The sequence below is a fragment of the Abramis brama genome (assembly GCF_963993115.1).
Source record: "Abramis brama genome assembly, chromosome: 19".
Classification (NCBI taxonomy): Eukaryota; Metazoa; Chordata; class Actinopteri; order Cypriniformes; family Leuciscidae; genus Abramis; species Abramis brama.
The window spans coordinates 3,310,313-3,321,987 of record NC_139981.1 but is presented as its reverse complement, the minus strand read 5'-3'; the positions used below and the strand labels follow the sequence as shown (position 1 = coordinate 3,321,987).

Sequence of the window (11,675 nt, the reverse complement as noted above, 5' to 3'; positions counted from 1 at the left end):
ATGTGGACAATGAAATGTATTTTTCAGTAATTAGCCAAATAAAAATAAGCATGAAAATACGAATTATAAAATCTATCTATAAATTACAGAAACGTCTGTCTGTCTGTCTGTGTGTGTGTGTGTGTGTGTGTCTGTTAACCGCATATCTCTCGAACCGTTAGTCCGATGGATTTCAAATTCGACAGGTGTCTCGCTACGGGCACGAGTAAGTGCAGTGCCAAGTTTGACGTTGTTTGGATGAGAAATGCTAAAGATATTGTTAAATATATCATTTTTAAAAGGTTGTGGTTTAAAAATAAACATTCTGACATAAACACTCTGTCAGCTACACTGTTTACTTCTGAACTAGTGCAAAATGCCCGTGCAAAATCAGTTTTTAAGTGTGTTTTTAGTAATTGTTGGTTTGGTGTGTTTGAGTGCTCATTGTTACAATTACACAGCAAAAGTTCAGTGACATTTTTATTTGTGCATGGTAGAAAGCACACAGTGAACTCAGAGAAAACGGTATGCTTGTGCAAACAGTTTGTGAATGGGCTACTACAAATGATGCCCGTGAAAGAGACTGTGAACACATTGAATAGGATATGTTTAGTTGGTGAATAGCATAGGCTACTATTACACAGTAGCGATAACTTTAAGCGCACCAGAATGAAATATAATATTCAGAAGTAAACAGCATAGCTGACTTACAGATTCAGTTAACATCCACAAATGAATAAGCGCGTTGATTCAGGGAGCAGTGCAAAGTGCCCGTGCAAAATCAGTTTTTGTGAGCTGATCGCTGAACAAAAAAGTTCAGTAGATATTTCTTAGCGATGGCTGATTTCAACAGTTTCAATATGATAAAAAATATTTTTTAGATTGATTCAATGGATTAATTGCATTTTGTAAAAAAAAGTGTCATGAATTGATTGCATTTTTGGGAAAAAATAATCAGTTTTTATAATAAATCTTTGAAAATCAAAATCTGGATTTGAATTTTTTATGTTATTATAACCTAAAGATGCTATGTGAAATATAATATTCAGAAGTAAACAGCATAGCTGACTTACAGATTCAGTTAACATCCACAAATGAATAAGCGCGTCGATTCAGGGAGCAGTGCAAAGTGCCCGTGCAAAATCAGTTTTTCTGTGTGTTTTTAGTAATTGTTGGTTTCTTGGTAAAGAAAACACATTTTTACTCAAATTAATCAAAATGGATTTATCACGTTCTGGACCAAACTATAATATTCAGAAGTAAACAGTGTAGCTGACTGAGTGTTTATGTCAGAATGTTTATTTTTAAACCACAACCTTCTAAAAATGATATATTTAACGATATCTTTTGCATTTCTCATCCAAACAACGTCAAACTTGGCACTGCACTTACTCGTGCCCGTAGCAAGACACCTGTCAAATTTGAAATCCATCGGACTAATGGTTCGAGAGATATGCGGTTAACAGACACACACACACACACACACACACACAGACAGACAGACAGACGTTTCTGTAATTTATAGATAGATATTATAGTTTGGTTCCAGAACGTGATAAATCCATTTTGATTAATTTGAGTAAAAATGTGTTTTCTTTACCAAGAAAGTGACAAGATGAAAACCACTATTTTCTGTTTCAAACTTTCACATAGCATCTTTAGGTTATAATATCATAAAAAATTCAAATCCAGATTTTTCAAACTTTCACATAGCATCTTTAGGTTATAATAACATAAATTCAAATCCAGATTTTGATTTTCAAAGATCTATTATAAAAACGGATTATTTTCCCCAAAAAATGCAATAAATTCATGACACTTTTTTTTTCAAAATGCAATTAATCCATTGAATCAATATAAAAGTTATTTTTTATCATATTGAAACTGCTGAAATCAGCCATCGCTAAGAAATATCTCATGAACTTTTTTGACGGCGATCAGCTCACAAAAACTGATTTTGCACGGGCACTTTGCACTGCTCCCTGAATTGCTCCCTGAATCGGCTTATTCATTTGTGGATGTTAACTGAATCTGTAAGTCAGCTATGCTGTTTACTTCTGAATATTATATTTCATTCTGGTGCGCTTAACGTTATCGCTACTGTGTAAATGCTATTCACCAACTAAACATATCCTATTCGATGTGTTCACAGTCTCTTTCACGGGCATCATTTGTAGTAGCCTATTCACAAACTGTTTCCTCGAGTTCACTGTGTGCTTTCTACCATGCACAAATAAAAATGTCATTGAACTTTTGCTGTGTAATTGTAACAATGAGCACTCAAACACACCAAACCAACAATTACTAAAAACACACTCAAAAACTGATTTTGCACGGGCATTTTGCACTAGCACTTAGAAGGTTGTGGTATACATAAACACTCAGTCAGCTACACTGTTTACTTCTGAATATTATATTTTATTCACGGCCATCATTTGTAGTAACCTAGCCTGCTCCCTGAATTCAATGCGTTCACAGTCTCTTTCACGGGCACCAAACCAACAATAACTAAAAACACACACAAAAACTGATTTTGCACGGGCATTTTGCACTAGTATTAATAAACAATAAAAAATAAGTAGTGTGCGGCTAAATAAAGAATATGTGAAATAAAACAAATGCAAGATGAGAGATTAAATTAAATAAAAATGTTAAATAATAAAATTATATAAAAAAACATAGAAGGGTAATTGACAACTAAAGCTTCAAAAAAGGGTGTTTAAAAAAACCTTTTCAAATGTAATGCATATTTTTGAGTCATGAACAATGTGTTTAAACAAGTTTCAGTTGTTAAATAACATTTCAAAGTGTTTAAATTCATTTTTTTTACTGATTTTATGTCAGACCGTACAACCAAATAGTTAGTATAAATAGACCGTATAACCACCTGACATTGAAAGTGTAACAAAAGTTTTTAAATGATCTCAACAGGTTTAAAACTCCTAATATTTATCAAATGTGTTTATAAGAAAGGTTTCAAACCTAAAATTATTATGATGCCATAGTAGACTATTTAGTTTTAATTTTGGATTATGACACCATTTTAAATAGTTTTATTAGTTTGTTAATTTGTTCGGACAGTTGCATCACCTGACATTTAGGGGAGTTAAGATAACAAAACATAAAATAAAAAAAAAGATAACAAAACATAAAATAATATGAATTATTTAACTGTACTAAAAATTAATTCGAACTAAATATGTTTAAAGAATAAAGTGATATGTCAAGAATTTATCAAAATAATTTGGAAATATATTATTATAAGGAAATAACGCACTTGGACACAAAAATATGCAGGTCATCATTATGTCATAAAACAAAACAAAACACACACGAGTAGTGAATTTGTCAGGAGCGCGCATTCCAACCTGCTGGTGTGACGTCACGCGAGGGACCGCGCGCCTCCAGCGGGAGCGCGCGTGGAGTCTGCTGCATTCGTCACGGCGAAACACACACACACTCACACACACATTCCTTCGTGTGTTAAATGACCCCGAGTAAACAGAAAAGAAGATGTTATTTGATCTGCACATACTTTGCTTCGAGTGGATATTCGTCTGACACATTTACACGAGAGGAACGAGAACAGGAACCGTTATGGTGTTTATTTCAGGCAAAAGTTTCTCAGCGATGTTGCGCTTTTTAACTCCACTGCTCGTCGGATTGTTTTCACAGTCAGTGACAACTGGTAAGATGCGTGTTTTCCTTTAAGTTACTGTTTTCTCGTTGTGCATGCTTTAAAAGCAACTGAATCAACAACCTTAAAAAGTTTATTGTTCAGAAAGTTTTAATAAAACTCGTGCATGTGTTGAGATTTGTCTGATTTGTTCCGTTTAAAATGGCATTTTGCTTTGTTTGTGTCATATGGAATCGATGTATGCGCAGGAGCTTTAAGTTGAATCATGTTGTTAACACTAAAAACTGCTTTTCTGCATAAAAAAAAAAAAAAAAAACTTTAGTTGTTTGTTTTAGTTGTTACTTAACGTTATGTGCTTTGCAAAATGCTGGGTTATTTCAGACCTCAATTCACGGTACGTTTAGAGGATTACACTGCTAAAATAATCTGCTCTAGTTTCATATTCTGGTCTGTTCATGTGATCAAAAAGATAAGATTTTACTGAAGCACTGGTATTATTTGTTATACAGTACAGTTGTTGATGTTTATAACACGTTAATATCAAGTTCTAATATCAAATCTAAAATACAAAATCAAAAGTGTATTATATGAATAAGTTTGATAAACTGACAAAAATATTATGATTCATATACAAAATTAGTGACAGAACATTACATCCCAGGCTAAAATATTGATGCACTGAAGCAAAATGTTTGATTTTTATATATATGTGGAAAATCTATATTCACTAAATGAGATTATGTATCTGAAATCTCATCAGTGCTCACACTGGGATTGTGAAAACCAGTTTATAAGACATTTATAAAACCTGAACCTGTTTATAATATATTTTAATAAATAAGTGGAAGTGCTTATAGTGTTAAAATTGAATTACCAGTAAAACATGTTCATTCCACTCTAGACTTTATTGACAAACAATAGATTTCTATCACTAAATCATTGATCTACACAACAACAACTGATCATTTAATTGTGCATGTGAATTGTGCAATACGAGTTGAATGTGTTGTACGAGATCTTTTTTATCTAGTTTAATGAATCCTTTTGTAGTATATATATAAAAGGCTCTCTCAATAAGAGCTGCGTATGCTTCCTTTGATAACAGATTCCTTTAGAGAAAGAATTTCCTTTTGCTCTTAGAGAACAGGATACTGGTTTTCCACTGCGTTTCTGAAGCGATGCCAAAGCTGAGTCACATACCCAAATAACAAGGGTTTCCCTTACTGAAAAGCAGTGCAGCTGAACCATATAGCGTGGAACTCAATGATTACATATACGTGTTTGCATTATAATTCAAAAATGATGGAAGTACCATGGTCAAGTCGCCTTTATTTACACAGCGCTTTATACAAAGCAGCTCTACAGTGATAAACATGAAAATAATGATGCTTTCTGTCACTTCGACACTCCCCCTACGGCATTGGTCCTACATTTTGTTCACACAGGGACTAATCCCAGCAATGTTACCAGGTCCCCATCCCGGGATCGATCAACTCCAGCAATTCTATGGCAATTTTCTGGGATCAAGAGGTGCAATTTTCTGTGAAAGAGTCAGTTCAAATAACAGTGTCGATGTTGCAGAATTCGTCAATTATGAATCAAAGTCGAATCAGAGTACAGAAATCTGTGGTGTGGCTCAATTCAGTTCAAGTGTTGTTGCCATCCAATAGTGGCCACTTTTAAAGACTAGCTTATATTAGATACTAGATTAATTGCAGACGCAGCACACCAGGCCCTTATTTGTAGTTTTACATGTAAATGTAATAAGCATGATATGCTTATATTGACGAAAACTCTGATGTCCTCAAACAGCTGTCGGTTGGAAACATCCCCTCACCGTCGTCCATCATGGAGGTTCACCGCATTGGGTGAGACAGGGCCGTTCTTTCCGTCCAACGCAGGCGACGGAGCCGCTGATTGTCCCGGGACGAGCCTCCAGTGTACATCTCTCGCAGGAGGAGATCCAGAAGCTGCGCTTCAAACCCACCGTGGGCAAAATCCAGCGGTCGGAGGGGACAGAGGTCACGTTTAACTGCTCCATAGACATCAGCAACGTGAGCCAGGCCCAGGACCTGAACATTCTGTGGTTTAGGAATGGGAAGGAAATCCCTGATGGCACGCAGATCTACATACAACAGTCAGTCTTGCAGTCCACTATAAGGTGAGATGACATTCTTCCAGCTCAAAAACAAGAATTCAGTTGTGACCAATTCATAGTTTTCACGTGGCGTCACACCATTATAGGAACGCCCATCTGGAGGCCAAAACGAGCCTTTCCTCCATTGCATTGCATTGTCTTTTTTTTTTTTTTTTTTTTACCAGGTTTGTAGTAAGACAGAAATATAAAAAAATATAAAAATTCATTATACACTTTATTGATTATGCATACTTTGTACATGCAGGCAAATGAACACAGAATATTAATGCAACACGAGATTTCTTGTTAAGTGTTTTTTCCATCGAAAAGCATTATAAAGAAAATGTGTTGCGTTTATATTCTTGGCTCATTTGCTCGCCTCTATATAGTATGCATTATCAAAAAATTTGTAAACTGAATTTGATCTTTTAATATCACTGTTTTAAGGCACTTTAAGGGTGGGTTGCACAAATGTGACCGTGGACCACAAAACCAGTCACATGGGTCAATTTTCTGAAATTGAGATTTATACAGCATCCTCAGCTGAATCAATAAGCTTTCCATTGATGTGTGGTTTGTTAGGATATGACAATATTTGGTCGAGATACAACTATTGAAAATCTGGAATCTGAGAGTTCAAAAAAATCGAAACATTGAGAAAATCTCCTTTAAAGTTGTTCATTTATGTTGGCGATTGTGCTGCATTATATATTTACGGTAGGAAACTTACAAAATATCTTCATGGGACATGATCTTTACTTAATACCCTAATGATTTTTGGCATAAAAGAAAAATCGATAATTTTGACCCATACAATGTATTGTTGGCTATTGCCACAAATAAACCCGTGCGACTTATGACCAGGATCCAGGGTCACATATAAGGATTCTTTAGCTTGGCCTCGGTTTGCCCTTTAATTCTAACGGTCTTTCTTTCTGTGTTTAAGTGGTGCAACACAACTCGATTTAAAATAAAACCCAGATCAACAAATCCTTGATTAGCGTTAAACTTTGCTTAATTTAATCCTGATTGGTGCAACACATCCCTAAGTGTTTTTCACGTTTCCCCTCTGTTTTGAAAAACTGCAGCAGGAGCTTTATATTGAACAAAACTGCACAAAACTTGCATCTTGTTTAAATATTTTTATATTGGTAGATGACAAGTTTGCCTATTCAGATTAACAGATGAGTTAGTCTCTGAGTCTACGAATGTCCTTGTATTTGGATAATTTTGTATTTTTTGTAAGTGGAGTTTTGTGAATGTTAATAAAATCCGTTCAAGACACCTTTTCCATGAGAACTTTATTCATTTTGTTAATATTTTTTAATCCAAAATATTTGAATTAAAAAATGTAAAATAAAATCGAATGCAAATAAAACTAATAAATCAAAATTAAATAAATCTCAATCTTCTTCTACTCTTCCACTGTAATATTACCAGCTCCTATTATACATTATTTTATACGTTTTTAAGAGTTTGAAAGTTGCATTGGTTATACTCGTCTGCTAAATTAATAAATGTAAGTCTAATTGTTTGTTTAATTTCAGCAATATTATGCATGTCGCAATAGCTATTGTATTAAATTGCATCAGCCTATGCATAAAATATCTGCTCTATATCTTTCATCAGCCAGCTTTCTCTTTGAAAAACAGTCAACTACTAAGAGTAAAATTTCATGCAACACGTTTTTGTGCCTCCAAAGCTGTAAAATCAAAATTTGTTAAAAATCTATTTGTATACGTCCTCTTTCAGCATTAAAAGTGTCCAGAGAGCAGATGCTGGAGAATATCACTGCAGGCTTAGTGTCAGTAACAAGATCATTGAGTCAAATCCCATCATTTTAGAAGTGGAAGGTAAGTAAACCTTCAACCCAGCACACAAACATTTGCTTATGCATTTTAGACATTTGATGTTTTCCACATGTTACTCATATCCAGGCCTGCCGACCTTCACCATACAGCCGAGTGACGTGAACATCACGAGAAACACTTCCTTCAGGTTGACCTGTGAGGCGGTCGGTCCCCCGAACCCTGTAATCATCAAGTGGCTTCAAAATGGCTCGAGATTTGTAGAAGGCAACGAGTCGTCCAGCACCATCACTGTTAAAGGTGAGAACGTTGGCTTCTTGTATTGCTGTTTTTAAACTGCCCTGTTTTTTTAATTTAGCTGTAGATTTAAAATGCTTTAGCTATATGTAAGAATTGAATGTATTAATAGGTTTTTTATTGCCAATGTGTGAACTGGGGCCTTGAATCATGTTAAGTCTCTTGTACATTACGTGTTCACAAGCAATAAGTTGCTGACTGCAGTTCACTTAACGGCCACCGGTGTCACTAATAACAAAGGTTTCTGAATTCTCCATATGTGACCCAGGGGTGCGTTTCCCGAAAGCATCGTTGGCCAACTATGGTCGCAAGTTCATCGCAATGTCCATTGAACTCTATTGGTAACGAGGGAACTTGCGACCATATTTGGCTAACGATGCTTTCGGGAAACGCACCCCTGGACCACAAAACCAGTCACATGGGTCAATTTTTTTAAATTGAGATTTATACAGCATATGAAAACTGAATAAATAATCTTTCCATTGATGTGTGGTTTGTTAGGATATGACAATATTTGGCCGAGATACAACTATTGAAAATCTGGAATCTGACGGTGCAAAAAATCAAAATCTCCTTTAAAGTTGTTCATTTATGTTCATGATTGTGCTGCATTCACTCACAAAAATAATTTTTTTATATATTTACGGTAGGAAATTTACAAAATATCTTCATGGAACATGATCTTTACTTAATATCCTAATGATTTTTGGCATAAAAGAAAAATCAATCATTTTGACCCATACAATGTATTGTTGGCTATTGCCACAGATATACCAGTGTGACATGTGACTGGTTTTGTGATCCAGGGTCACATTTAGCAGAATTTAACTTGTTGTCAGTATACAGTAGCAGAGAATCTCAAGGCCTTTAAAGTGAAACCTAGCAGAAAAAAAATCTTTGAATTCAGAAAGAATGGAATATTTTGTTTGGGTTACGGTAACAGATTTGCTGTCCACATTTTTATATTTATGGTATAAGGTCTACCACAAGGTTGTACATTCCTAAGCGCCTGTTGACATTAAATGAGTCTTCCATACGCTGACAAAAACATGACCAACTGTTCCTCTGGTCAGTCAGGATATCCATATTACAGGAAAACAGTAGTGACTTTGAACACCAGGAAACAATAGAAACCAAACTTAAATTTCCAGTGCTGAGGGAAGATTAAAGCGTGTTGCTGGGGCCAAAAAATAAAAAGTCATTCTAAGGGCCATTTTTTCTGTTAAAAAAGATTTTAAGTGTTAATAAATTGCTTTGTGCACAAAAAAAAAACATTCAGGATATTTTATTTTTATTTACTATTATAGTATTTATTTTTATTTTTTCAGTTTTAATTTTAGTTGGTTTAATAATTTTTATGTAATTTTGTCATTTTTATTTATTTATATATATTTCTATTTAGCTTTCATTTATTTTAGTAAAGTCACATTTATTTATATAGCGCTTTGTACAATACAGATTGTTTCAAAGCAGCTTTACAGAGATAACAGGAAAATAACAGGAAAATAATGCAACAAAGTTTGTTTCTAGAAGAAAATATCGTCACAGTCCAGTTCAGTAATGTTTCATTTTTGTGGTAAAAAAGTTATTAATTTAGTTCATTTATATATATATAGCCACTCTGGAGAAAAGCATGATGTCATCGTCCAGCTCAGTTCAGTTCTCATAACAGTGTCAGTGCAGGAGATCAATAATATTGTTGAATATTAAATGAAACTTAATTATACTTGGTACATAAACTTATTTCAGTTAGATGCTAAAGCAACATTTTTCATCTTAAGTTTTTCATCTAATATGTATATTTTATATTTCAGTTTTATTTCAGTGAATGAAAACAACTTTTAATAGATTTTGTTGTAGTTAACAATAACATCACTGCACTTATTTCAGTAGAAATGCACAGCACAGAGAACCTGAACTCTACAGCTTTCTTATCCATTTACTTTTCAAACAGTTGATGTCATAAAACCTCTCAAATCCATTTTTATTGCCTAGCCTTCTATGGTGATTGTAATTTCCAATTTTCCTCTAAAGTAATCAGTTTCACATCCCGAGCAGGGTCGTGTATCCCCTCGAAGCAGCTGGGCTGAGGTCATTCGGCACATTTTGGAAAACGATTTGGAAACGTAAAGCGAAAGCAAACCAACTCTGATTAATCAGTCGTGTTTAGACGTGAACTTTGAGAGGGAGAAACATGCTAAATCACTTCTGTGTGTTTTTCACTGTTTGGACAGTGGGATAAAATCTACTGAAGACACAGTTTAACACTGGTAATTGAGCAGTCAGATTACACTGATTACAATGAGAACTTTAAACTGAGGGTCATTTTCTTTTTTGATCATATCAAGTGGTATAATTGAATCTGTTTCAGGTTTGATTGAGTCACTTGATTGATGAAATGGAAACTATTTTAGAAATGTGTTGAGCTTATAGTGAATGATTTATCCGTGCATGTGTCTCTAAATCATTTTTAACGTGATTTTCATTGCGATTTTAACTTATTAAAAATGTTTTTTTGTGTGTTAATTTTCATAATTATTTTGAAATTCCCATTTCCTCTTTTGACTTGGCTAGTCTGCCTATTCTGTATCCCAGAATACACTACACTCTTATAAACAAAGGTTCACAGTGGCCCTCAAGGATCTGAGTTTGACACCAATGCCTTACATGATTACATAATACTTTCATGTTTAACAGGTCATGTTCATTTATTTTTTTAGTGATAAAGTTTAATTAAAACAAAGTTAATTAATTAAAACTAAATCCATAAATTGATCCCTTTATGGAACTCCTAAAAGGTTCTATAAATGAAGTGCGTAACGGAACCTTATTGAGGTTCTATATACTATATAGAACAAATACAATTCTATTTTGTATTTTTACATTGTCTATGTAATTAACGTTTTATTTATTAAAACTAAGTCTAAATCTCGTCAAGTTAGTTTAAGCATTTTTACATTTATTCCAAAATAATAAACTAAAGGCATTAACAAATTTAACAATATATATTATTTGTGAACTGATGTTCAGCTGTTCTTTTTAATAGAATTTTGGGATCATTGGTCATCAAGCTCGGTAAACACTCATGGTCACACAGAAATACCTTTAATTTCACCAAGCTGATTGCTCACTAAAAAAACCCACAGTCATCATGTTTTCAGGCCATTTCAAATTTGATTTTGATGCGACATAAAGCGGTGAAGTTGTTTACTTACTTTTTAATTAGTATTTCCATTAACGCCATCATTGTCTTCATTCAGGCCAATTCGAGAACGCGCACGAAAACAAGAGGCGGGATTTATCATAACCATAACCAATCATAACCAATCACATCCAATCATAGTGTCATGATTGGATGTGTGTCCAATCACATCCAATCATGTGACTCTCACGTGACTTTCCCCCATTCATTCTCAATTACCCCCCACTAAACCCAACACACGCTTTAGGGGGTGGACACTGTTGGACACTGTTACTATAGAAAAACAAGTGATTTATGCACTTTTTAATGTCACATTTTGTCATATTTGCGTCATTTTATTTTTGTAATATAGATTATTTTCCTATTTTTTTGAGGAGGCACTGCCTCTCTTGCCTCCTCGGAGGAAACGCCCCTGGTTTGTTGTTTTTTGTCAGATCAGTGTGTTACTCCGAGGGGTTGCACACACTAGTCGACTTTAATACTCTGCCATGACACCATGACGTCGACTAGTCGCTGATCACGGCCTATAGACCTTATGTAGCCCCGCCCCTTTTCAGCGCTGCGCTCGTTGTCTTTTGTCTTCCGGTCTGTATTTTCACAGCGATCTTGCATATT

At 34.5% G+C, this 11,675-nt stretch overlaps 1 protein-coding gene across 1 annotated transcript in view; it reads left to right on the top strand.

The window, feature by feature from the left end:
• The first annotated feature begins 3,407 nt into the window (after positions 1-3,407).
• The window catches only part of mertka (c-mer proto-oncogene tyrosine kinase a), a 42,236-nt gene continuing 33,968 nt past the window's right edge, over positions 3,408-11,675 (top strand). The window contains exons 1-4 of the mRNA XM_084093989.1: positions 3,408-3,667; positions 5,429-5,777; positions 7,506-7,606; positions 7,691-7,861. Of these exons, the coding sequence (XP_083950115.1) occupies positions 3,577-3,667; positions 5,429-5,777; positions 7,506-7,606; positions 7,691-7,861 (712 nt within the window). The 5' untranslated portion in view covers positions 3,408-3,576. The remainder of the gene's footprint in view (positions 3,668-5,428; positions 5,778-7,505; positions 7,607-7,690; positions 7,862-11,675) is intronic.